The sequence below is a fragment of the Trachurus trachurus genome, assembly GCF_905171665.1.
Source record: "Trachurus trachurus genome assembly, chromosome: 22".
NCBI classification, from domain to species: domain Eukaryota; kingdom Metazoa; phylum Chordata; class Actinopteri; order Carangiformes; family Carangidae; genus Trachurus; species Trachurus trachurus.
In genome coordinates, this window is record NC_139907.1 from 12,303,733 (window position 1) to 12,331,375 (window position 27,643).

General features: G+C 42.7%; 2 protein-coding genes across 3 annotated transcripts; both read right to left on the reverse strand.

Moving 5' to 3' along the window:
* Window positions 1–1,246: 1,246 nt before the first annotated feature.
* On the reverse strand, window positions 1,247–10,772 carry lclat1 (lysocardiolipin acyltransferase 1). 2 transcript variants are annotated; one of them, XM_083998150.1, is made up of 6 exons: window positions 10,441–10,772; window positions 5,375–5,542; window positions 4,684–4,882; window positions 4,217–4,363; window positions 3,038–3,154; window positions 1,247–1,984 (listed from the first exon to the last, which is right to left on the reverse strand). In XM_083998150.1, the coding sequence occupies exons 2-6, from the start codon at window positions 5,540–5,542 to the stop codon at window positions 1,458–1,460; spliced, it is 1,158 nt and encodes a 385-aa protein (XP_083854276.1). In that variant the 5' UTR covers window positions 10,441–10,772; the 3' UTR covers window positions 1,247–1,457. The 2 variants fall into 2 exon arrangements, with proteins under 2 accessions (XP_083854276.1, XP_083854277.1); XM_083998151.1 differs by having other exon boundaries at window positions 10,437–10,772.
* A 6,994-nt stretch (window positions 10,773–17,766) lies between these two features.
* lbh (LBH regulator of WNT signaling pathway) lies at window positions 17,767–27,124 on the reverse strand. Its single transcript, XM_083998046.1, has 3 exons — window positions 26,862–27,124; window positions 21,698–21,800; window positions 17,767–18,768 (listed from the first exon to the last, which is right to left on the reverse strand). Exons 1-3 carry the CDS (start codon window positions 26,888–26,890, stop codon window positions 18,544–18,546), a joined length of 357 nt encoding a protein of 118 aa, XP_083854172.1. The 5' UTR covers window positions 26,891–27,124; the 3' UTR covers window positions 17,767–18,543.
* Window positions 27,125–27,643: the final 519 nt, after the last annotated feature.

Genomic DNA, 27,643 nt, shown 5'->3' on the forward strand with positions numbered 1-27,643 from the left:
CCCAGAATTAACTTGTTGGTTTGAAATGGCATTGAGCTCAGTGGTGAAGAGAGACGGTGACTAAAAGAGCGGCTGAATGAAGCGCCACTCCAATCTCGTTTCCATTTCTGTCCTTTTTTGGCACAATTGGAGAAGCTTTCTCAGCTGTCACTTGCTAATTGAGTTTAGCAGGCGCATCAATGCCAGTCCTCTAGAGTGACACAGGCAGAGGTGGGCATTACAGGGCTTTTTTGGATTAGGTCGAGTCCAGCGCCAGTTTTCCACTCCAAGTCTGGGCCTCTGTGCCACCCTGCACATCGAAGGGTAATGTTGTCCCAACAGGACATTCTTCCACCTCTGCACCACCCACATCCTGCCTCTCTGCGAGGCATCCCTTCATTGCCATAAAGGGCACAAAGCTCATCTGCTTCTACAGTTATCCAAAGAGAAGATCTTTGACCTTGATGAGTTGATGATTACGAGTGTCGTCTCCACGTAGCTGCAGAGAAACCTCGGTTATGGTTGGTGAAGCTGCCCCTTTCCTGACAAGACGGACTACATTCGGTTTTGGTTGGTTACCCTATTTTACATCACGTCTGCTTTTCTCACCTTTGGCTTTTATGTGCAAAAGCTACTTGAGCAAACAAGCAGAATAACATAATGTATGTTTACAGTAATAAACAGCATCGCACAAGTTATCTCAAAAGGACTAAGTGGGAAAGTTTGTTCCCCGGTTTGTATAAAAGGGTAATTATACCCATTAAAGGTAAACAGTGGTACATATACCTGTATACTCCTCAATAATTCTCTTGGAATTATATTTGTCTTTTCTTTTCCTTGCTGGAGAATATTAATGGAAACTGATTCATTAAACTAATTCCATTTGTCCAACCCAGCCAACTAAAATTATCCAGCTAACTACAGTGCTGATTTGAAAACTGGTTAGAGTCAAGTCATCATATGTACAGGTGGTCTGTACTATGGCTCTGCTCCATAATTTATGACACTGATATAAAACAAAGGGCAACGTAACATACAATAAAACCAAATTCAAGGACATGGCTACAGTATAAAAAAAAATACCAACAGTATTGTTTCATGACACATGTCCACAGTGATGATCTCAACAAACGACCCTACCACCGACAACATAAAACAGAAGCAAGCTAATTAACAGTGATTAAACACAAAGAGAAACACAGGGCAGTTGACACGTAAATGTACGATGAATTCCTGGAACCCAACACAGATATAAATGCACATAACATTTCTTCTTCAACAGAAAGGTAAGCTCTCTCCGCTGAAGCCATGCATAGGAGGTGCATTTACTACTCCCTTTCTAAGGCATGGAGCACTGGGTCCCTCTGAGGGATCCTCCAGCCCTCTGGACTGAGCAGGCCAAAGACAACGCAATCCTCACTGTCCTTGCTGAGAACAGGTGGAAATATGTCATTGTCCCGTGAGCCGTCTCTTCTCCTTCACTGCATCTTCCCATCCAGCACCTTGTTCTTCTCTCCCACGTCGGCAGCCATGGACTTCCAGTATCGATGGCAGGACAGCTCCAGCAGCTCCAGCCCTCCGACCAGCTTCTGCTGGGCCATAAACACTCCGACCATGACCAGGAAATAAAGCCTGAATGACGGCCACATCCACAGGCCGGTGAAGCAAAACGCAATGAAGACGCTCCAGTAGAGGAGCGAGGCGGCTTTGATCAGAGCCACTCGCAGCTCTGACTTGCAAGGTGGCACTCGTGCAACGCCGTCCCTGTCGAAGCCGCGGGGCTGACCTGAGTAGAAGTCACGGAGACGGATCTCCTTCTCAGCCCAGCGTTCTCGGCACCAGGACTCGAGGTCTGAGGATGAGGAGGGTAGCGAAGCCACTGGGTAGCGGCGGACGTGAAAGTGGATCTCACGGGGGAAAAGCCCCATGATGAGATGGCGTTCTGTTTGAGGGATGTTCTTGGGATAGGCCACTGTGATGTCATGGACGGCATCAAGGTTGTCTCCTATAGAAAGGACACAATTCGTGAGTCATCAAAAGACACAATACAATCTAGTTTGGAAAAGTAGAAGCTAATTTAGACTCCATAACTACCAACTTAAAAAATGCATAATACTCAATCAGGATATCAAAATTCAACAAAACAACAGGTTTCCTCAACTTACTCTAAACCAAGTGTGCAGTTCCAGACATGACACAACACGCTAATTATTTCCACAACCACACCGGTTAATCACACGGTGAATCACACCTAAAAAGCACAGCTCTTAAGTCAAATACACACGTATCTCTAATTATCCAGGGCCTTAGGGCTTCATCCCCTCTCTGCCTTCAAAACTATAATATGAGCTCTATACCATCCTCAGTTAACCACAGTGCCCTTACAACACACGGGGAGAATTCAATGAGGTATCAAGTGGACAGGATGACACCTGCCAGCGCCTGCTCCTGCACAGCTCAGCTCCATGACGGTAAAAATAGAGCTCAGAGGGGCACCGTGGACTTGGACAAAAGGCAACATGCACAGCATGTCTGTCAGTGGTGCAGAGAGGGGAGAATTAGTTAAGACTGATGACATCACACTGATTCACAACACCTGCTTGGAAGAGTTAGTGCCATGCTCAGCATCCTGGACCGGTGGGCTTAGAGACAACAGGGCCAGAGGTGGTATTTAAGAAGCTCTGGAGGGCTGCCAGAATTAGCTCATAGGGAAACCTGAGAATCTGAAGGGTGCTGTAATGGCTGGCAGTAGGATGAAACATACGTCTGACACGGGGAAAAATAGCAGCCATGATCCCTCTTCTACAAACAGTATCAGTGGAAAAACTACAGGCATTATGTTGGCTTTTAACTGTCACTCGGTTACGCTGATAAAACACTTTCTTAATGATGACGGGCTTTGTGTCCTACTCACAACCAAATCATACTAATTATTAGAGAATAATGAGCACATAGACGTATCTGCCTTTTTGACTGCCAACCAATAACATCTTCAGCAGATTTTGTGGACCATTGTTTTGGTTAATATAGACATTTGATGATTTGAGAAACAGCTCACCTTTACGTAGTCTGTCCACAATAAAGGTGAATCCAGTGGTTCGGGGATGGAGCACGTACTCCAATTTTGGCAGGTTGTTCTGAGCAGCAAAGGTATCACTCCTCGCTCTTGTATTTTCTGCAGAAGACAGAGATTCAGCAGTGAAATGCCTGGTTGCTACAGTCACCAAATTAACTATTAGAGATGATGTTAGAAATGTAGCAAAAATAACACTAACATGACCCAACCCTAACCAACAGTAGTAACGATAATGATAACAACAACAACCACCACGTTGGTTACGGGATATGACTACATTTATGAAATACATCCTCCTGTGACAAACGCTTACACATTTTGTATAAACCACAGGAGCACATAAACACAGGAAAGATGAGTGTTTATTAACCGACTAATTCCTCAGGAACGTGTAAACTACATCATGACTCATCAGTCACGTTATGCAACAAGGAGCTCCTTCGGACAGACTTGGCAGTTGCACAGAACCATGGACGGACCTCTAAGTTGTGATTATTATACAACCTCCCAGTCAATGCACACAAGCCTCAGAAGGGATTCATTTCAAAAGGGTCTTAAGCGCACACAGAACCTGATCCTGTACATGGAGGCATGCGTGTGTGTTTCTTGAATAAGGGAGTAAATAAGGGAGCAGGATAAGTTCCATATAAGACATTACAACGTACAGTACACATTCCTTGTTTCTTGCGTCAAATTAGGCTGCGAGGGTTTAAGAGGATTAAATGCAGACGTGTGTGCACGCAAACACACACAATATCTATAGTGAAAGGGTTTTTAATGCCCTAAAGCTTCAGGCCAATTATGATGTAACTACCCTGGACCCCCACCATGACATCATAATATGTAAAGAGAAGTTAAGCCTCTCTGAGAACAGCTACTCTTTGATTGGCTTAATTGTGATCCGAAAGAGCTTTGGACACTGGTGTCACCATCGCTTGGATTGAGAGATCAGAGCATTCTTGCACAAATGACTGTGATTTGGCTACGCCTTATCACTTTGAAATTGTGTTTGCGTAACAGTGTCAGCGCAAAGTCGTCAGACAGGTGTAGGGTCATACCGAGCCGGAGAAACCGGTCGGTGGGCAATGCATTCTGCAAACAACTGATATGTGGGCGAATTGTTTTCTCCGTGGATGGAGTGATGCCTTCTTTACTTCTCACCGGTGAGGTCTGTGCCCTCTGGGAACAGCAGCAGCTGCAGAGGCTCTCTGATGTCACAGAAGTAGTCCAGCATGTTCTCCAAGTGTTTCTTGTCACTCTCCCAACGGCGCTGGATAAAGACAAAGCAGGCCATCTGCATCGCCCAGCCTGGAAAATACATTCAAAGTCTTCACATGTGTAATCGATTACTTTCTCATGTGCAATTGATTCTGCAAGAGTTTTCAAAGCAGTCAGGAAAAAAAAAGTTTCTCAGGAGACGTCCTCATGAGACCTGCGACTGGGCCTTTTGCATTAGCGTACCTATGTTCTGCAATAATCTGCCTCTGGAAATCCTCCTCCTGCTCTTAAAAAAGTACTCTGCTTTGCACTAATGCTTTTGAGGAACAGCTGCGCCAAGCACCTTAGTATGCAGAGGTGTGCAAGTTTGACAGAGTGTACAGGTACGCCACCTCCTGTATAGTACCCACCGAAGCCAGGCACATTCTTGAGGGCCGCCTTGAGGCAGATCTTCTCCAGACGAAGGTAGCTGTACCTGAGCAGGCAACACCAAAGGAACATCCAGTCCAGGCGCGTACGGTGGTTCATGATGATCACACTGCGCTCCCCGGGGATGAACCCATCACCTGTTATTACCACCTTCACCCCAAACACCAGCTCCAGCAAGGACTACAGAGAGGAGAGATGTGGGGATGGATGGAGGATAAGAGACAAAGTGCAAGAGACGGGATGGAAAGAATAGCGAGGGTGAGAGATTGAGGATATAAGTCGGGAGGTGCGTGATCAAGGGGAGAAAAGAATGAGAATTTAAAAATGGATGTAGAGGGAGAGAGGAGGGACTGGGAAGAGGAAAGGTGGTGAGGGAAATTTAAGAGAGAGAGAGAGAGAGAGAGAAAAGAGTCAGACAAAAATAAATAAATAAATAAATAACGCAATCAGTTGTTGGGGGTCACTGTAAACAAGATCTGCGTTATTGAGCTCAAGGGCATCTGGAAAAACCAAGTGTACTTCTGACAAAAATAAAATCTGATTAAATAGGGAGGCATAAATAAGACGCCGGCGGTGACGCAGATTATCGTGACCGTGTTAAACACAGGTAATTTAAGACCATCTGGCACGCACACAGATAGGCTAAGTAAAGGGCTAGGCTGGTGTACAGACCACAGGCAGGGTGAGCCAGGTGGCGACGATGCGGTCGGTGATCCAGCGGTACCAGGCGGGAGACAGCAGCATCAGGGGCAAAACTGGACCCAGCATGAAGATGCTTCCAAAGAAACTACCCAAAAACAGGGTAATCATGAAGTACAGGCCACGCACCGACACAGCCATCTGTGGAGAGATGAATGAGACAAGATCAGCCTGAAAATAAGTCACGGCTTGATAAATTAAACTGTCTAAAGCCGTCGAGGCCCGAGCTGAAGCTGTTGTATTAAGAGAAGGAGGAAAAACTGATGATGTTTATGGAATTTACTCCTGACTTGTATCTCCACTATGGAAAGGAGCTGAAGTGGAGCAACTCTGTAACATGAAACAAACAGGATTATCGACACTCTCATCAATAGCAAAGCCTGCTGTTCTGTTGTTCTTCTGACATATTTTCCCACAAACAGTGGAAAATCCAGGGCAGACATTCCTGGTGTGGAATGTAAATACAACCTTTCTGACTGTGGGTAACAAATCGTGGGTGCACGGTCACTAAATCAAGTGTGGCTGTGGCTTTGAAATGATTTACTGAGCGTACAGTCTGTACACTGGCGTAAACTTTTAATCACATTTCTGACGTCTTTGACAGAAAACACGGTAATAAAATATCACAAGTACATCCACTAAAAGCTATGAATCTTTATTCACACAATGCAAGGTGAGAATCAAGGTGTAAATGAAAGTGTACACATTTCTTATTAAGTGTTGTGAGTGTCAGTGTATATCATGTATACTTGTACTCTAGCGTTTTGCCAGCAATAGCTTCTATCTCTCCTCCTCAATGTTTAGATTTTCCAAAAAATCTACAATGTGACAATTTATGTTTATAAAGCGGTGTCATCAGCTCATGCTATTTTGACATTACACTTGGCCACATTGCCATTTCAATAATTCATTATTCTGCACTACTGGGATAGAGGGTTTCATCCAAATTCATCAATCCCATTGGCCAAGACTCCTGGAAGTATTGTGATACTGGCAAGTATCGTTATAGTCTAACTCAGAATGCTAATTTGCGATACAACAAGCTTTTCTAATTAGTTGTGGTCATTTAAATCAAAACTAGGCTTTTGCTTGGCTTGGTAAGTTAAAAATAAATCCTAAAATATAACAAAACCTCCATGAGGGATTTATTTCTGTGGTGGAAGAATACTAAAAACTATAGCAGCTATCTCTGAGTGCCAGCAACCCCGTCATTAGGAGTGAAACTAAAAATTACATGATACACTTATGAAGGTACAACTGAACTCATGAACTTTACTGTGCTGTGATAGAGATATCTGATAATCAATCTTAGTTAGATCATTACCCCAATGATTGATTACAAGCCTGTAAACCACTTATCATTCACACTGTAAGCATGACTAAGCAATATAAAAAAAAATGTTGAAGCAACTACTGATTTTGAGTAAGAAGAATACACACCAACTCAGACAGCCACAGATATAATTACTACAGTCAATGGAAAACATTTAAATAGACAGCACATTGCTTAAGCAGGTTGTGTAACAGTAGCTGCAACATAGCAGAAATAACTCCTGGTTATTAGATCTATAAGGGAAGTGAAGTCATCCTGTAATACTCCTGAAACTGAAAACCAAGTAACAGGACCTTCAATTGTCCATGACATATCCGATCAGTTTAAAGGGGCTCATCTGGACATAGCAGTGAGGATGCCTTGTCATTTCAGTGACATCACCACTCCAGCCTCCAATGGTAATGTAACACGCGTGGAATATGTGTCTGGTGAAAATCCCTACATAACTGCGGTGTGCTTGACTGTGGTGTTGTAACTTACTGTGTGCTTGACTGACATCTCCCCAACTGTCCTGCTAATCTTATTGCACCTGCTTTGTTGTGCATTAGTTCACAGACTCTGGTGACCCCATATAGTCCCTAGTGCAGGGCCTTTAAAAAGTATCCATACAGACACTGAGCAAAGTCCAAATACATTGTAGTCAAAGCACAACAATAAATTCTGCTGCAAGGGATGAATAACAATCTCTTAGTGGTTAAAGTGCCCTTGAGCAAGTCAATTAAATGTCAAAGTTAAATACACTTGAACTGACTCTCTGAAAAACAGTGACCACGTCTATTATGTAAGTTACATCTGGATCTAGTGTAATGTATATATGAATATAAAATAAATTAAATACACATTCAGAAAAGTGTGATTCACTAATAAAGAACCAGTTGATTACAAGAGGTGAAGGTTAAAAGGGGAAGTGCAGTGAGTCTTGATCTAATTACACCCTGGCCTTGCTGACGCAGAGTCTGAGCTGATGCTGCAAGGAGTCATTTCTTCCAACAGGTGTTTTCTTCTCTGATATGAACTGTGGTTCACACCTTTCCACCTCAATTACTATTATGTTTGCACAGGCCTTTGGTTCGGACTACCTGCCCCCAACAACACACCTATCATCTCGCACTCGTTGACAACCTCTGCGGCACCATGACGCAGCAAATCTCACGGCGGCGAGGGGGAAAGTGGCTGAAGGTGCATTTAAAAAATGCAAGTGTGTTTGCGTGCATGATTACGCTGGCAAGAAGGGTTTAAGGGTTACTGGCTTTAACAACGGAAAATGTGAGGCACAACAGAGGTGAGGAAACAGCCTTGCTCAGCACAGTTGCCACAATTAGGCTATGTCCCCACACACAGTAAAAAAAAAAAACACACACACACACCCTTGGGTGGCTGCTGGAACAATCAAGCAAGCCGATTCACACATGCAACGCAGAGACACGACGCACCTGGAGGAAGAGCCGTGAGAAGTGAATGGAATTATGAACATTAAAACGTCAAATAAACATGTTTGTTTCCTGCTTGACGAGGGCACGAGGGACCTACCGCTCATTATGTCAGGCATCCACAGAAACGCTTTTGTTTTCAAACTCCGAGGCTAGTAGGCCTACCCCTTGTGAGTTTGATTTAGTCCCCTCCATCTGGGCTGGTTTAACATTTATTTAATCACCATAGTAATGATCCTGAAAGCACTTCCCCAAACACACCACCACCACAGGCAATGCACAGCATACTCCTCATTGTCCAAGTCTGAATTCTCTGGCAATCGTTTCGCATTCCTCGCTTTAAGCCAAGACCAGACATCCCAACAGAGAAAAGCAGAGCGAAGAGGTCAAGCATGTCTAGGCTAAACAGTGTGCTTAAGTGGTGTGTTTGTGTACGTGTGTGCTAAAGACGAATGGAGGGAGAGGAGGGATGAAATAGATGATTAAACTGCAAGTTCAGGTGTTGGCAACATGGAGAGTGACCACAATCTCCTCCAGAACAGAACAACTGACCAACCTGTTGCAACCCAACATTCACAAACCGATTCAATTTCTTGAATCCTCTTGACATATCAAAAGCTGCAATAATACCTCAGTTGGTAGGTTAATCTTAATCCACAGCTACTTTTGATAATCAACACATTGTTATAGGTGTTATAAGAACAATTTCTAAAGCTGGTTAAAAACTTTGGAGGATTTGATATCCTTTGATATTTCTGCTTGAATACACAAATTGCGGCACTATAAGAATTATTAAGAAACAGAGTGAACCAATTAATAAATCATGAAAATAACCTAAGTTCCAAGGAGTGTAAGAAAATATAGATAAATATTTTACGACATGAGACTGTATTGATTCAAGTGATGTAACAATAGAGCTTTTGGTGGTGGCAGACAGTAGTTTTATGTTTTGGAGCCCCCAACCAATGATAAACCCTTTTTTCAGATTGCACAGAAATAGTGTTATGTTGGATGTTACATCAACCGTGTACCGCTATATCATTAATAATGCTGCAATATGTCACTTATTCCAACATATTGCAATATTTCAGAATATGTACTGACATTAATGCAGTCTAAACAAGTCTTTGTATCATAAAGTGTGTCCAAGCAAACTTCCCATTGGTAGAATTTCATGATATATTTAACATAGAAGAAGAATGCATAATATTATTGAATGGCCCCATCACTAAACATATGTATTGTGTCAGGGGTAGGCTGTACAGTGTGGGAATAAAGGTTGGATTTAATTTAACTGTCACAAATTACTACTTATCGTATTGACGGAAATTTGCTTGGACACACTTTATCAGTGAAAAAGTAGATCACATACTGTGTGACATACATTCTTGCATTATCTAAGTGCATGTGTCTGAAGTGGCCCCTAAAGCCATAGTTGGCTGAGCAGTGAGTTTGGGGTCAAGGTGCACACTACCAGTGAATGCATCATGCACCCTCACAGTCTACTAGGTCAATGAATTCAATGATGACTGAATGGGCCACGCCTCACGGATGCAATCTAATCAAGAAGTATCTAATATACTACAATTATTCACCCTACACTAATTTTCCATTATGCAGGTGGAGCAAAGAAAGATGCAGGACTTTAACCACCGAGTCGACAAGGGTTAGCCAAAGTTTAACTTTAAACTAAGTCGTTACACAAACAGGCCTTAAAACGAGACATACCACATCCTGTCTGTCAATAATCATCCCTTCGGTTTGCATGTTGCTTCGTAAATAATTACTTGCATGCAAATAAGTGACTGCCCTAAAAATATAACGGTGAGATACGACTGCATGGCAGCATGCGAGGCTAATGATAAGACAACATGTCCTAACGTTATGAGTATCCACCCAGTTTCATCGATCATGGCCAGCTCAAACCGACATTAATAAACGATTTTCTCTCCTATGCTGTAACTTGAAAACTTTGCATCACTCAGCCATAAAGTTGTGCAGGCGGCAAATAACGTTTACCCTTTATGCAAAAAATGACCCGCGCAAAGCTGTTTACTGTCGGTGTACCCGATCGGTGCAGTGCATGTTATATTAATACAGAAACAACCAGGCTGACACAAACAACAACATGAATGCTAATCTCGGGAAGCCACATCTAAGGTTAACATACAACACAAGTGTAACGTTAGCACATGTTAGCCGACGTTATTTTTGCCCATGATGCTAAAGCACCGAGCACCAGTTACTTTACACTGTTGACATGACAACATACCCACCTTTTGCGTTTTTTTTTCCTCCTCCAGAATCAAAGTTTGTTTGAGATGAGCTAGCTGCGTTAGCTCCGTTGAGTCCAAATACTCGGTTGCGACATAATAGCAACTGGTCAAGCTAACTAGCAGCTAACAGCTAACGTCAGATAACTACCGAAGCTTATCAACAACTGACGTCACCAAACGTCACCAGACGTTGTTGCCTCACATCGACGGCCTTGCGCGAGATATCAGCCGAGTTAGCCGCGGCAAATTTAGCTTTCTTTAGACGCATTTACTTTGCATTTAAACTGCAGCAAAAAGTGTGTAGCCGCCTTGTCGTTTAGCAGCTAACTCAACCTCTCACCTGATGCCATTTCCTCCAGACGCCAGCAGGAGGCGCTGTTTGTGCAAACTGAAAGCATTAGCCATTGTGAGTGTAAGTTAGAGCATGGATGTATGGATCCATGGTGCAGAGATGTGCCTTCACGCTGAGTTTTATGTGGATTTCATGCTGAAGTGTCTGTTTTACTATTCATTATACCAAAAGCAGTCAAAATATACATGAAGTTTAGGAGGATTGTGCAAAGGGAGAGGGACAACTGGGGAAAAAGGCATGGATCATTTCAGTTGTATAGCCTACATCATATTATTTGATCATTGATATGACTTTGCATTGATGGCTGTTGGAGATGGTGCTGCTACAGTTTTCAACAACTTTACAATGCCGGGAAGTTAAATCTTTAATAATTCATGAAATTCTATGAGTAAACTGCAACTATAGCTGTCGGATAAATGCAGTGAATGAAAAGGCAGTAGTTATCCTAAAAAAATAATAATAAGGTATGTAGTAATAGACAAGTAGAATTTAAAGCATTATTATTTTGATTAACTTTTAGAATTTTAGTAATTTATCCAATTGACTAATAAAACACTATCCCTTTAACCAGCACGTTAACAATGAACAAGACAAGTCTGGGACCCTCCACTGAGAAGAAGTTCATCAATTATACCCTTTGGTTTAAAGAGTGAATAAGCAGCTGGCTTCACATTGTGTCAACAGACTCTAGCCACTTCATTTCAGGAAGTTTACCCATTTTAGTCGCCTGAATATCTGTAAACGCTGACAGGTATACATACCTATAATTCATTACAATCTTTCCTAACTACTTTTGTGCTCATTTGTCGTCTGGAGAGGTTTTGTTCAAGTTGCAGTGTTCCTACGCTGTGTTAATAATATGTCAGAACTCATTCAAATCTCAAGCATGGTATTGATGATAAACTTCTTGACTTGAGTCCCCCAACATAGCCTTTTAAAGTAGTGTAAATCCTAGCATGTGTCATTTGTTTCTTTTACCCACAGTTATGAGCTGTTCTACTGTTACAAATTACCTCAGCATTCAGTGATGTGTGAGTGCGTAGATTGGTCAATGTGTCTGAGTGTATCCAAGCATGTACTCTCTCTTGTGTGTGTGTGTATGCATGTGTGTGTGTGTGTGGCGGGTGAGGTAGAGAAGGAGTGACAGACAGGGTAAAAGAGAGAGTGCACTTAGTCAAACTCAAGACTTTTCCATGACCTGCTCCCTATGGCATGCACTTTATCTGAGACACTGAGTGAACTATATAGCTTTATCAGTATAAACTTCTCAAGGGTCAACGCATCACTTCAGAGGCGAATGGAAAAACTTTGCTTTGAAACAAGTTTTCAATTTTTTTTTTTTTTTTTTTTTTTTTACAGTTTGGTGCCAACTCGCCTTCAAAAGAGAAGCATATCCACATGATTAATGACGCCTGTCCAAGCTAATTTAACAGAGGCAATATGATCGGGTACTCCTAATCATATTCCCTTTAAGAATTCCAAATATCTAAAGCCCTCTGCTAAGAATCACAGTCATTTTAATGTTCATGTTTTCTTGACAAAGACGACACGGGAGGTACGCCAAGTTAAATGCAACTTGTTTTACAACGAAGGTTTGGATCAATTTACCGGATAAACGTAGATACCACGGAGACATTAATTCATGTTAGACATGCCGTTCCACTTATGTAAGTCCATTTTAGCGAGTGACTTTTTTCGGGCATTGTACACTGTGTTTTGGTTTATTTTGAATAGGGTCTATTGATAGCACTCTAACAAGGCTTTATTGGAAAAAAAAAAAAGAACTCATCTAGTTTGCTTTTTTAAACATTCTTGCCTCTAATGACCTTGTGTGCTTTTTTGGTAGTTCAAAGAGGGGGCATGGATGATTTAGCTTGAGTCTTCTTCTCTTTCACTTCACTTCCTCTTCACGTTGATGACCTGTCTCACCCTCACACTTGTTACAGCACATGACATTCCTGTCTTCTTCTTTTTTTTCTGCTGCTAACTCCAGTTTTGCATCCTAATCTCCTAATTTATCTCCATCTGTGTCTCTGATCCCAACCGCCTTTCTTCCCTTTTTCCACCCTCATCTCAAGGCAATGAGGGGTAGAGCAGCGGGGCCATAGGCTGTCTATTTATATCAACAACAGCCTATGGAAGAGCAGCAGCCTGTGGCTTAGCACATTAACACACAAAAGTACAGTATAAAGCAGACGCCTGAATACTTGTATTGATCAAAGCTATAAAAGCTCGAGGATGAGATGGTGACGCACCTTACATCACCCTGTTAAATAGAGAATGAGTCCCAGGGTGCTCAGACTCATCCATCCAAATATGTGCTATTAGTTGTGAGTCCAGCAGTTGCATTATGTGTTGAAAGGCTGATGTGCAGACGTGCAGGTACAGAGAGCAGTTTGGCAGAGCGTCAAGTGTGCTTGGCGCTGATTAATTGTGAAGCTGTGGAGGCTTTGTTTTGAATAGCAATCTCTACTCTGTGGTCCTCTTTTCTGGACCCATGTATCACAAGGCGCTGTGGGGTTTTCAAATGTCAAATATATTCAGGGAAAGGACATCGTACAACAAAATGATTTGCCTCGCTGACTTCCAGAGGTCTCATGCAACTTTTTCCATGCATGTTGTTTGTAATGTCATTCGGAAAAGAACATTATGAGGGCATGGTGACACCGAGCAAGTTCCAGACTGTCATTTTTGCTATGGTTGCATTTTAACCTCATCTCACCAATGCTTATCTAAGTTGGCCACCAAGGGAGACAATTTCTGTTTAATGTTACATCGAAGGTGTTCTTTGCGCTCTACCACCTCAACATCCTAATTTTTCCTTTCCTGACTCCTTCACCTTTTAATCCTCCCTCCTTGTTGTATGTCTCTCAGCATGTCTTATTCTAGCTCTTCTCTTGTTGACAGTGCCAGATATGTGTCTACGGTTGGTGGGCCGTCTCCAGACAGGTTATAAATAACTAGCAGGGTTTTTGCTTCATGTCCTGAGAGCTCTACTTTCTTCTCACACTTGAGGAACCATGGGAAAAGAATCTTTCCCTTACGCACATGGCACTCATAATAACAGATACGGTTATACATAAAACCTCCAAGCACACACACTCGTTTGCACGCTTTGCACAAACACACAGACAGACAGTTATGCATGCACACACAGGGTAAACCTTGGTGGCTTATACAGTAAGGTTGTAGTGCTAAAATAGCAAGGTTATAGGAGCAGTGTTGGCACTGTTTGTAATAAAATGTTAACTTAAATTACATAACCTGCTCTGTGGGAATGCAGTGTACATTTCTACTGTCATGTAAGTATGGGAAACTTGCTGAAACAACAGAATGGGATAAAAGTCTGGGACGGCGAAAAATAGAAAGAACAAGAAAACAACTATGTTGGAGCAAAAAGTAAAAGGAGGGGAGGGAGTGGAAAAAGAGTTCATCGGATAAGCATTATTTTTCTCCTCTTGACAGACAAGACAGGAGGGGGAGGGGTTATGTTATGGGTACATGAAGGGGTTGGTGTGAGTTTATGTGTGGAGGAGTGACAGAGAAACAGTGTTAATGTGGACTATAGTTGGGAGTCAGGGAGAATTCAGGGGTTGGCAGGTCAGACTCTACCGACACACTGGGATCAGCGATGGGATTGTTTCCATTGGAAAGAATTCCAAGAATGAGCTAGAAGAGCTATCAGTGACTTCACTCAGAGGACTCTGACAACAGTTTTAATACACGGCGAGGCACACACGCTCTCGCAACACATTTAAAGATACTGTGTCTCACGCCAAGGGTGGTGTGCGAGACGCTCTCCGTTTCCCTGTGTCACCGAGTGCCCACTCATCTTTGCCGGCTGCAAAATGAAAGCTGTCACTTCTGACAACCAGCAGGGCAGTTAATTAGCAGGTGTAAAGGCAAAAAAAAACACCTTTTACACATGAGATAAAGTGATTAAATCTTTCTTTGGTGATGTCAACACAATGTAAGACTTTAAAAAACTAATTAAGCAACAACCACATTTCAAATGAAGAAAAAAATATGATGGGAATTATACTTATTCTTATTCCTGCTGAGAATTACATAAGGAGCCAATATGGTAAATGTAAAGCCAGAGCCAGAGCATGGTTAGCTTAGCTTATCTGATCTCAGTGGTTTATGTAAAGACAATCAAGATAACATAGTTGTGTTGTGAGCTTTGGATGTGAATTTTGTTACGCTTGATTGATGTTGTCACATGTTAGTCCCCCCATAAAGTCTGACAAGCAGTTTTCCCACTAACCACTTTTGTGCTAATCTAAGCCAACTGGCTGCTAGCACAAATTCTGTGTTTTCATACAGCAGCGCTAACCAAACATGTCATCTATCTCTCGTTAAGAAAACAACACTCAAAAACTCAGCCAACCTGTTGTACCAGGACTGTTTGGTTGATTTTCGGATTATAATATCAAACTCAAATCAAATCCCATTATGAATAGAAAGAGGGTTACTGAGAAAACTATTTTTTCAGGGCCTTTAAAGTGAATGTTATAGCTAGAAAATCCCTAAACATGACCCGATAATTGTACAGGTCTAAAAAGTTATAGATAATACTGGTGAAACCTAATTGTTTTATGGATATAAAAACATGTTGAATTCTTGTGAACATTTTACAGTGGTTTCCGTCCAAAAGTCGAAGGCTGAGAAGTAGCTGAGGAAGAAGAGCGGAATATACAAGCTGCTTAAAATGTCTAAATGCCAAGAGATGTTGCTCCAGGACTTCCTGTCATAATTCCTTTAGCCTAAAAAATACAGGGCTTTTCTTTATTAAAACTGAAGTATATTGCTTCCTCCTGCAATATTTGAAATATGAAACAGAGTTCAGAGGTTTCAGGCTGACGTCACATTATTGCGTAGCTGGATATGAGTTTGGTCAGTCTCTCTAAGGACTGTAATCTGTCCTTTCCTAACTTCTTCTGAGTTCTTCTTTCCATGATCTCACAACTTTTTCCACTCAGATCAAGGGGACAGTTGTTAAGAAAGGGACAAAAGACATTCATTTTGTAGCCTGTTCAGAAGAGGCCACAAGCTCCCCGGGCCAGGTTCACTCACCACTGCTGACCACCATTATCAGCTGGGGGGTGGGGGGGTGGTATTAATAACTTTTCATGCTCCAGTTTTTCCAGGAAGAAGGAAGCAGGATAGAATGTCAGTTCATTGTTCTCCTTCCAGGAAGTGACCATAAGGCCCATGAAAGTACCACCTTGGCCAATCTATGGGGCCCTTGGCCCTCAAAGGCCCTACCACAGCAACTCTGATGCACTATTCTCAGCACTGGGCAATCAAACTTGACCTGGTGGGTCACTATTACAGTGCGTAGCAGCAAATCACCTGAGAGGTTACCATTGTAACAGTGATCAGAAAGCTTTCTGTTTATTCCTGTAAAATCCCTCAGTTCCCCATTAGAGCTTTTCCACTCAACCACATTTTATTAGTCTTGCATCACTGTGGTGAGTGTTTATGGGTAGAGCGTGAGGAGCTGCTTCCACAGCCTTTTATACCCACTACTATCTTTAATACTTCTGTAATTGTAAAGGCTCTAAAAGAGTGGTAGGTGAAACCACTGTTCTCTATATTGCTGAATGGCTTCATTTAATATTTTAAAGATGCATTCTCAAGTATGCAGAAATTAAAGCTGCTCAGTGAAGTAATAAGATTTTGTTGCAACAACAAGCGAGACTGTGCTCCATTTGTGCGAGTTGAAGACAGGAAGTTGCATGTGGCCTGCTCTCGCTTCTATATATACACGTTTTTGATACATGCATCTGCATTCGTAGAGAGATTCTGTGTGAGAGTTGCTGTGCAGGAAGTAATACTGTTTTTTTCTCTAACCACTGCAGGTGAAATGAGTGGGGAAAGGAGCTGTATGTGGAGGAGGGGGTTTACATGAAGGAAAATGAAAGTAAACACAAAAGCAAAGTCTCTTGGAAACACAAATTTAAAATGCACTGGAGGATCACCCTTGTAAAAGACTCATTTACTTCATCTCACGTCGCCATAAAAATGGCAGTAACTCTTCATAGTCAATTATTCTCACAGCAGTCACAGCTGGATAGCAAATTCAAATGTTTATTTACAGCCTCTGTAATCGTCACAGAGAAAAGTGGTCTAAATACAAAAAAAAAAAAAAAACAATAAACAGAAAGATGGCGGCTAATCTCCCTGAGCTTTACAAAAACAATGTGGGACCTGTGGGTGACAGGAGGAAAGAGAGATGTTCTGTACACAGCCCTAATGCCACTTAAATGAGAAACAACAAGAACAGAGACATAGTACATCTGCCATGCTTGTACAATAGTATTTCAGATTCTGCGCACTGTAATCTTTTCCACAGACAAAACTTTTTTTTTTGAACCAACAAATAACTTGTCATTTGAAAAAGGAGTAAACACAAAACAAAAAGAAAACAGACTTTTAAAACTGCAAAACAGGCGAGTTAAATGACAGTACAACTAGAGAGCAAATATGATTTCCCGTTAACAGCTTTTGGCAAATATGACTATGATTTAAGTTGTAAGTGGAGTGCAGAGTAATATGATTTCAGACTTTGCCTGTATCCTTGTTTGTGAACTTTTTTTTCTGCAGTGTGAATTCCCCGTGACCTGAACTTTGTAATGTCAAATGTATGGCTGTTTTTGAAAAGAACAGGAACACTAGGAAAAGACAGCCTTCAGTTCAGGTGTGTACAGCTCAGAGCGACTCTCCATCTGCTTCTGTCTAAACATAAAGAAAAATAAACTATTTACATATCCTTCATTGGGGCTGTACACATTGCTTATTCATGAAAAAAAGAAGAAACAATTTCCCATTCTTATTCAACTCTCCTTTTGAACAATACCCTGCTTGCTTTGTCATTTACAGTTTGTCACAATGTTTACAGGAGACCAACATGATGAGGATCATAGCTTGACTGTATTTACCATGGCAGGACTGCCCCCCCCCCCCCCCCCCCCCCCCTTCACTTTCTTCTCACTTCTCTAAAACAATTCCATGTTTCCTTTTTTTTTTTCTCTTGTAAATGTTAAGATCTCAAAAATATAATTTAGACAAATCCTGTGACAGAAAGAAAACAAAAAATTCCCAGTAACGTTTTGCACAAAACACCCACTTCTCAGAAAACAGACAAAAATCACAAAACATTCAATTCCCACAAACAGACAAATCTATGGACAGCAGTGGCAATCACAATAATCAACATATCAATTCAGAAACTGAAACACAGGTGTGGACAGTGTGCTGTGGACAGAATTCCCCACGGGTACCACAATAGTTCTGTATGCATGTATAAAGCCTCTGGGGTCATGATGCCAGCCATTTTGGAGTAGAGTAGAAAGCAGTAGTCACCCCCTGCAGTGTGAGACCTGTCCATGGAGCACTGAGCTGCCGCTGTCCAACCGGACATCCGTCCTTGGCCCAGACACACACAGTGGTAGGCATGGTAGGAAGTGGGTGCAGGTTAGACGTGTGCGTGTCTGGTCTTTTCAAGTCGCTTGGTTGGATGTGAAGTCCAGGAGGATAAATTATTGTGTGAGAAAGGGTGTGTGTGTGTACATGTGTGTATTGCTTCTTTTGGCGTTGAGGGCAACAAGATGGCATCGCAAGACACCGAGCCTGTGTCCGCCGGTCGAATCTGGAGTGCTGAAGTGGAGGTGTAACCAGTGTGTGAGAGGGAGAGTCGATTTAGAAAGAACCAGAACAGGAAGGGTATGGCTGCTGCAGCACGGCCTCTAGTGCTGAGAATTCTGTGTGGGCTGTCCATTTTGGATGCTGCCGTTATTGTGCTCCTCCTCCTCTTCTTCGTCGTCGTCGTCCTCTTCACTGACAAGGAACTCCTCTGGTGGCCAGCGAAGCTCTCCACTCTCCACTTCTCCCTCCGTCGGCTCGACCACGATGGACGGCAGGCGATCTTTGAGCTTACAGCAGCGGTCAAAGTCTGATGGGTCGGGGAATATCTAAAAATGAGATGGGGGGGGGACACTGGTTAGGAACCTTTCATTAACCTCAGGAGTTAATACATGGCCATCCCCAGAAATTATTTGTGAGCATATTTCTGATCTGTACAAAGTGTGCGGTACGCTCTGGGACAACAGAACTTGCAGAAGTGTTGCAGGCACCAGCACAAGGCTAAACAACTGTGAAGGAAGTGATGTGAAGACTAAACATCTGTCATGGGAAATGGTCGCACGAAATCCCAGTGGCATACCTGCGCCTGCCCATCCCATATTCCCATAGCAGCCGAGTTTGCTTTTCCCATACGTAGGCGCTCACTCAATACCCATATAATCTGCACCAGGAAGAGGTTACATCAGTGGCTGTGTATGGGTAAAATGAGGCATGTCTAGCAGGACTTGCGGTAAATGCTGCATCATGTTTAATCTAAATGCTTTGGAAGGCGTTGTGCCAAGCTGCTTGTAGCTGCTTATGAACTCATCCAGTGCCACATCACCCACCACGAAGAAGATTATACAAGAGTGTAATCACTGCATTTCAAATTGCTAAGGTAAAAAAACATTAAAAAAAGGTGAAAGGTTTATTAGAGCATGGATTGTTTATAAATAGAACACCCATCCCTATATTACAGGCAGCATTTAGTGTTGAATACTTCATATTCCTGCCGAGATGGAAAAACAAAAAAAAAAGATTGTGAAATCAGCTGAGTTACTCAGACTGATACGTCTGCTTATAAACACAGCGTGCCACTCTCAAATGTTTGGATCTAAACTGAAGGGCATGAGAGACGTTCTGACAAGAGAGATTACACGCATTCCCTATCCTGGCAAGATTGGACATCAACCTCTGACTTTCTCTGTTCTCAGGAACCCAGAGAAAAGGCCCAGGGGAAAAAAAGCCCTGCCACTCCTGGTCCAAGAACAGCATTTTTTGCTGTTGTTTGGATAAAGTGGATGAATATTTTTAGACCTGCATATTTCACTCCAAGACATTGGGGGGAGTGGGGATGGGGGTGGGAGGGGGGGCAATGTCGCTGTCTGGGCAAAGAGCCGAGTGGAAAGAAAGCATTAGATGAAGCAGGAGAGAGACTGAGACAAGAAGAGATAGAGGGGATCCAGCTGTGTCCAAGTCTCCATGAATTCCATAAGAGACAGATGAGAAGGGAGGAAAAAGACAAAAAAAAGAAGCTATAAATGCATCTTGTGAATGTGAGAATTTGTCAAGTTATGAAAGCATGTACGCATCAACATTCTCTGAAAACAGCTGCGTACAGAGCCACGCCAAGAGGTGCGATTATATGTGTGTAATTACATGTACGAGCATGCCTGTGTTCATGTCTAATGCCTGCGTGCATCTGCATTTCCTGGCCTGTATCGCCAATCCTCACTGTGCGTCAGCACCGGGGGAGTTAGGCAGTGAGTGACCTTGCCTTTGGACCCTCCGCTAACACATGTCATAACTTGTTTCACTTCCAGTGGCAGGAAGCGACGACACATCAGCCAGGCACAATGCCAGCTATTTTAGGATCTTCTGGGGTGTGTGGTTGGGTTTGGATGTGCACACTATATGCCTGAATCATGACATTGCCTTTTGAGATGATAATTCAGCAAACAGTTTGCCGTTTACTCATCCTTTTCCACTCGTGAGGTCACGACCATTTCAATACCTTTAATAGGTGCAGCTGGAATTTAATGATCACACAATGTGTCAGAGCCCCAGCACTCACGATGGAGGAAGTGACGGGTGTATCGTCATTCCATCATAATGTGCATCTTAGGAGTGGCCGGGACCTTGGGCAAGTGATTTAAGGGGAGGAAATACAAAGTGGGGATGGAAAGCACAGAAAAGTGGCACATTGGCATCCTCCTTTTCTCCCCCTCCCCCCCTTCCTCATCCGCTCCTCTCATCCTCTCAGACAGACTCACAGCTGGGGTGTGAACTGTGTGGAGGAAGCTAGCCTTTTCCTTTTGGGTCAGTCTACATCCTCAGTCAAAGTCTGAATACAGCTTGGCATTATCAAACCATTAGGATTTATACATTTTGCAGTGTGCATCTATAGACAAATGCTTAAATTATATCAGTCTTATATAAGATGATCTTCCCACAGGAGGGTGGTAACAGTCTCAGCAGGTGGCCTCAGTGACTAATAGAATCATTTGATCCCTGCGACCAACCTTTGCCAAATTAAATGTTTTCGTCTTAAACTATTTTGCTGTGAAAGATGATGAAAAGTAAGCCTCAACATGGGGCCCTTTGATACTTTTTCCATCCTTGGCACAAATGTGACACTGAACAAGCAAGCAGCTGTGTGTTTAAGTAGTTTTGTTTCCAAGATGGCCCTGTTGAGCTGACAGTGAAACAAAGCTGCAGGCAGCAACTTGTCACGACCACCTGATGGCTGCTTCTCTCATCTCTCTGAATCTGCAGGGTTTATTTTAGTGACCGGGCACGGTAGATTACCGACAATTTCCACTACATACATTTCCCCTGTATGTTTAAATTTATGACCAACCATGACCGCCAATGTTTCACAGGGTAAAAATAGGAGGGTGAATTTTGCGCTAATGTTTTCTTAGAATTGTAATTCTATATCAAGTAGCAGATGGGCGTACAACCACTGAGAGAGATCTGGAAAAATCATCTTTATTCTATTACATTTCATTGACTTAAAAATGTAAGGTGGTTAAACTGTGCGAGACATTTGTGTGTATAATGTCGCTCCCACCCTCCTATACTGAAGGAAGCTGCTGTTCCTACATGAAATGCAGAAGCAGCAGCTCCCTCTGGTCCATGCTGACGTCAGTTCAACTCATGATAATGAATGGATGAAGACAGGTGTAAAATGGCTGTGCCACATTAAAATGTACAGGTGGGGAATTGGGACGAAACCTGTGTTTCATTATTGTGCATGTGTGAGTGTGTGTGTCATACCTGGAAGGAGAGTCTGTCCTTGCTGGGGCTGAGCCTCATGTCCTCCATGGGGGTGCTGCTGATCATCACCTCAGTCATCTCTCGGCTGGGCACAAACACTGGGCTGCAGGGATGACAGAAGAAGCCATGTATTTAGACAGTGAAGATCATGGCCTATTTGCAAGTGCTTGAAAGTGATTAAAAATCTTCAGAGATTGCATGTAATAAACCAACATACGAGTCTGAAAGCCATTGATGCTCTGGTTGTGCGCTGGGTTTGTTTATAATCGGCACATCTTGACCACAACACAACAGGCATCCAGTCCATGCTCTGCTCTGCTTATGCACTGCAAAGCTGCACGGCTCATTCTGTGGCTTTCATACGGTGGCCACCTCTAAATACAGGATGATGTGCTCTTGCACTAGCAACCAGAGAACACAGTCATTGTGAGAGTGTGCTGGGGGCGTGCTGTGGTATTTGACTGGGGTGGAACTCGATGCACTCAGGTCCATAAAAGCTTGGCCAAACTTTCCATTTTAGATAAAGTAACAAGCGCTTGTTTATCCATGCTCAGTGCAATCACTATCCAACTTTGTTGTAGTAAAGTTTTTTTTTTTTTAACAAAATGACTTGAAGCAGGTCCCAGGACTGACAGAGATGCCGTCTTGAGACAAGATGCTGAGCGGCCTTCTCACGCTCTCTATTTAAAGCCTGGTGCCTTGTGGTCAGTGGCCAAAGGCTTGTGGTTTGTGTGGTCACTGGCTATATAGGACAAAGAAAACAGAACACGGCAAGAAGCTAACTCACATCCACACATTATCCGATTCAACAGACCTGTGTGTGGTGTCGCTTGACCTACTTTAAAGCTTGAATAAAAGTGTTTTGGATATAGCAAAATGAGGAAAAATCATACAACAGCAATTACAACATGGTTCAAATGAGCACCGATAGAAATTCAGTGAATTAACACTTTTGCTTCAAAAATCAATTACATAACGGCAAAAAACATGAACGTTCAGACTAATTCAAGCGTTTGATAAATTACACAAACAGAAGTCCCTTTAAAAAATAAATCATCTTTCACCAACAACATAAAAAAAATTCAGTGGAATTTCTACAGTAAATAAAGCACAGAGCTGTCTTACCGTACCCATGTATGACTCATACAAAACTCAGCACACCCAGAATGCTCGCTACAGAAATCTATTCATCTCTATTTACTGGAACATGAATTACTTAACAGCAAGTTAAGAAAATATTTATTGTTCACATTTAATCTGGTAATCTGAGACTCCACATGGAAATTCAATCTTCAATCCTGGCAAACTTTGCAGAAGAAATAACAACCCGAACACATTCTTCTTTGAAATTAATGTCTAATTCAGGAACAATAACCTGTGCTCTGTTCAGATCAGTGCACTCAGGGGGTTTTCCTGCTGCAGCCTTACTTAACCTGATATAGCTTATGGTGACTAACATTAGAAAACTTTGCTTATGGTGACTAACATTAGAAAACTTTACATAGATGTTGCCATGTTGTAGTTTTCCAGACTTGAGGCTATTGTTGGGCCACATGGAAACTACATTTTAGCATTAAGCGTTATCCTGTCACTTGTATAGCCCAATCAGGGCCCAGATAATAAACTCTCCCTTAGTCTTCTGAAGCCCTGTCAATCAAGGCACTGCTGTTTCTAGTTTAACTTTCCTATTCAAATGCACCACATGGCCAGTCTTTCAGTAATCTCTGCTGTATTAATGCATATTCTTCCTTAAGGGAGAATTGAGTGGCATGAGTCACTCAATACCAGGAGATCATTAACCCCTGAAGCATAGGCAATTTATCAGTTTTTCCATCCCTAAATTCACATATACACCCTTTGTGGTTTTCAGGGGGAAACACTGACATCACAACAGGGTGTAGGGTGACTCTAAACAAGTGAGAATTGAAAAGCTTCTGGCTTTATCACTGCAAAGTAAAGTTAACCTTTACTCCACCATTCAGTCCACAAGGCCAAAACAATAGTGGGATATCCAAAAATAAAAATAAAAAAAAGATTGAGGAGGGCTCGAAGGATACGCAAGATTTAACATGGAAAAAAATCATGTCAGCCGAGGCGGCTCTTGAACTTATTTCATCCTTGAGTGGGGGTGCAAAGGAGGAGGGTGAGGCAGGCATGCAAAAAAGCAGCAGAGGAGGGGACAGAGGGATGAACAGTGACAGTGAAGACCTGTGCAGAGGAGGAGAGGGGGAGAGAGGGAGGGGAAGGGAAAGAAAGATAAACACTCGGGCCTTGCCAGTCATATTTCTGTTCGGGGATCGTATAAACATCCTGCTAGGCTAAGAATAACAGAACATTGGCCTAATAAAACATAAAGGGGGCACAATGAGGAGGAAGTGGGGGTGCACAAGTAACAAGTCGACCTGCGAGGGAGGAAACAAACATACACAGACCACAGTCACATCTATTACTGCTTCAAGTGTCAAGCTGGGTTCAACATGTCCCTCTCTCAAAGTGGATGGATTCCTAGAGATGGCATGTTAAAGAGCTCTATAAGTGACAAACTTGTAAATAGATGACATTAAATCAGAATGGAGCACAGTTAACTAGTGTTTATGGTCAAGGACACACATGTAGCAGTCATGTATGAATGAGCTGCACACAATACTTAAACACTTCCAATGGCCAGCTTGCTTGATTCTGTCGGCGACACACACCTTAAAGCAAGTGGCCCTGGTAATGAGGCTGGTGTGGCAGATGGCCATAAACCTCTTTACCTCTTGACCCAGTCAACATAATGCATATACCTGGTCGGGTCAGCTTCCTAATGCCATGTCCAACCAGGGCACAGAAGAATGACAGGTAACGACACAAGACAGTCATGTATTACGTGTCCAAAGTACATTACGTATCTGAACTAAAGCTTTAGAGCTCAAACCAATTGTCGTTTAATGGGTTAGGTCAACAAGATTCATCAGCAACAATTTTAGAAGTGATCTGTCCTTTAAGTTTATCTTAAAAAAAAACATTTGAATTCAATGGTTGAAGCTTGTCAGTTCTCGTTTTCAAATGTCAATGATCTTTAAAAAATAATAATAATACTGTATATAATTGTATATTTTGGGGTATTGGACTGCATCACACTGGGCTTTGAGAGATGGCTATGGGCAGAGTTTCAGAAAAGCTGCTGCGCTACAATTGGATGAAAGACGACTAAGTTCATCTTGGAGGCTCTTTCGAGTCCATTTCTGAAATCACCCTTGCACAACAAGCTCTGGAGTTCCAGACAAATGTACTGACCCAGTGACCAATTGGCGAGAAGATATAAATTGGAGGGGCTTGCCATGTTTGAGAGTCTCCAGTTCAGTCTGAACACCTTCCTGACCTCATTAAATGTAGTGCCATATTCCTAATGACTTTATGCTGCAGCCGTTTCATAATTAAAGCCTTCGGCCACATGAGCTTTGCCTAAGACGGTCAAAATATCTCTATTAGAAATGTTCAGAGTCTGAAGACATGACCTCAGACTGACACCTGGTTCTTCTAGCTGTCTCCAGAGGTTAAGATAAAGGCCATGCAATCTCCTTGTGCGTCTGAGCTGCAGTGGTGCTGACAGGACCCCAAGACCCCGAGGAGGTCTCTGCAACAGTCAGTCTCACTGCACAACAGGGGAATCTGCACCTTGCATTATCAACATTGTTTCCCCTCTGCCACCCCGCTGTTCTTACTACTACTATCATAAATCTCAGGCTGCGTGGTGACAGGGCAAAGCTGCCGACGTTCCAGTGCCAGTGCTGAGCTTTCCACCAGCCGAGTCACACAGCTCTGCAGGTATGTGGGTGGTGGTAGTGGGGAAAGAGAGGAGGGGAGGTGGGGGGGGAGGGATTGAGAAGAAACCCTCCCCGGAGCGAGCAGGAATGAATGAGTTGTATCCAGATTCCTCTGGTTTGAGTCCGCCACTGAAACACATCATGGATCAGTTACCACTCTGGTGCTTTAAGGTAATCCAAGTGCACAAGAGTGAAAATCTAATTGACTTTACATGTCGAACAATAAAACGTTTTTTGCAAACGTCCTTATCTACATAGTGTATGGAAGGCATGCAGCCATGTTGGGTGAGTTCCAGTTGTTGTGAGAAAAATGTCTTCCTGTTTGCACAGATACACAAGTCACAGTAGCTACAGCAAAGTGGAAGATATAAGCAAAACTTGCAGCATGCAGCTCCAAACCTAGCGAAACTCTAATCACGCCTTGGAAATTAACACTGAAATAATTACACCAAGGAAAAAAGTGAGACCCTATTTTTGGCTCTCTCAGAAGTCAGCTTTACAGAAGGGAGAAGCATAGGTCTGGTGTAAGTAAGAACAGGAGGCAGTGTGGTTACAGTAAAGAGGTCGATTCTTAACTTCCTGGTAGAGCCTGCTGAGGTTTGAACTGAGCACAAAAACAATGTTTCAAAACGAGTTGCATATCCTCTCTAGTCTCTACAGAGAGGAAAACAATTCTTGAGAAAGGGTCCAAATAAACGAAAGGTGCACCCCACTATTCCTGTTATAAATGACACTACAGCAAAAGATAGAAGCAGAGTGCATCCATCCTCCTCTAGTTGCACCGCACCTGCAGCATAAAAGACTGTAGGATGAAGACAGTGTCACTCTAATGTTTAAGGACCCAGCAAAGTAAGTGTAAAAAAGGGGATCCTGAAAAAAGGAATAAAGCACATTTCATCCCTAAATAGAAATAGGCTGAAAGCCGTGTGACCACTGTGACCTTTCAGCATTGGCACAAGCATAAAACATTTATCAGGCTGGTGCTTGACAACAAATCTAAAATGGAAAAAAAAACAAAAAAAAAAACAGGTGAGACCCAGAAATTCTCTTTTTTTCCAATCAGTGTGCTGTGACATTTCCAATTTCAGGGGCAACACCCCATAGAAAATCTCAAAGGAAACATGAGTGGGTGCAGCAACCCAAAAAAAAGGTGTCTGCTTCAGAGAGGGGGAAATCACCAAATCACCAAACAAAAACATACCACAAGTATATAACCTCTCTTGTTCTTACCTGTCAGATGGAAAGCCAACACACCCGACCTACTGTTTGATACTTGATTTGAGTCTTTTCTATCAATCGAGATCAGCACAGACAAAGAGAAGCGTAAAGACATGTGGGAGAGATGCAGTACTCACCAATATATCTGCGGGGAAAATACAGACATGAATTCACACCTGCTGCCAATTTCTGCTGATTAGGGAAACTGATTACAGCCACTGACTTCTCTCTACTTTTTCCTGTTGTTTCTTTCTTTCTGTCTTTCTTTTTCTTTTCGCTCGCTTCGACTCTCCAAAGCAGCACGGGACGCAAATGCAAAACGAAAGTAACTCTGACAAGTCTTGACACCCGGGGAGGTAACAACAGGAGGGGGAGAAAAAAAAGAAAGCGCAGCTCTTTAAATTGGTGCGTCTGTCTGATCAGCACCACGGCTCGTGTTGGGTATTTATGCGGGAGGGCGTGTGCTTGTGCAGCCGAGAGACACACCCCCTCTCTGACCGGGCCAGAAAAACCTCAATGGCAGCTCATTTATCGTCAGGAGCCAATCAGAGCACAGGTGACTCGACCCTCCTCCCCCCCCTCCACCTTCTCCTGATGACGCCAGCAGTGACTGAACGCACCCCCCTCAACCTCCCCTCACCCCCTTCTCATTGGGAATGGACAAGAAGATACTGCATGATGCTATTGATTTGTAGTCTCCAAGGCAACTAAGTGACAGTCTTACCTCCTCTTGAATGACAAAAACCGCCCTGATTCGCCCGTTAGGTAATCCGTGACATTTATCCAAATGAGGAGAGGGAGGAGACTTGGGCTCATTCACAAATAAATTCCAAGGACAAGTCAATGTCTACATGTTTCAGAAATAAAGAATGGTTTTTCTGCAGGATTTTTTGTTTCTTTGATACACCACATAAAACAA

What these genes read in the sequence shown, in the direction of transcription:
- lclat1 (XM_083998150.1), bottom strand. Translation starts at nt 5,542, where the DNA reads ATGGCTGTGTCGGTGCGTGGCCTGTACTTCATGATTACCCTGTTTTTG. An exon ending in CCTGGCTCACCCTGCCTGTG is followed by an intron (nt 4,883 to 5,374) that starts GTCTGTACACCA and finishes TCCTCTCTGTAG; the next exon opens with TCCTTGCTGGAGCTGGTGTT. An exon ending in CAAGAATGTGCCTGGCTTCG is followed by an intron (nt 4,364 to 4,683) that starts GTGGGTACTATA and finishes TGTATTTTCCAG; the next exon opens with GCTGGGCGATGCAGATGGCC.
- lbh (XM_083998046.1), bottom strand. Translation starts at nt 26,890, where the DNA reads ATGTCTGTATTTTCCCCGCAGATATATTG. An exon ending in TTTTCCCCGCAGATATATTG is followed by an intron (nt 21,801 to 26,861) that starts GTGAGTACTGCA and finishes TCATCCCTGCAG; the next exon opens with CCCAGTGTTTGTGCCCAGCC. An exon ending in AGGACAGACTCTCCTTCCAG is followed by an intron (nt 18,769 to 21,697) that starts GTATGACACACA and finishes TCTCATTTTTAG; the next exon opens with ATATTCCCCGACCCATCAGA.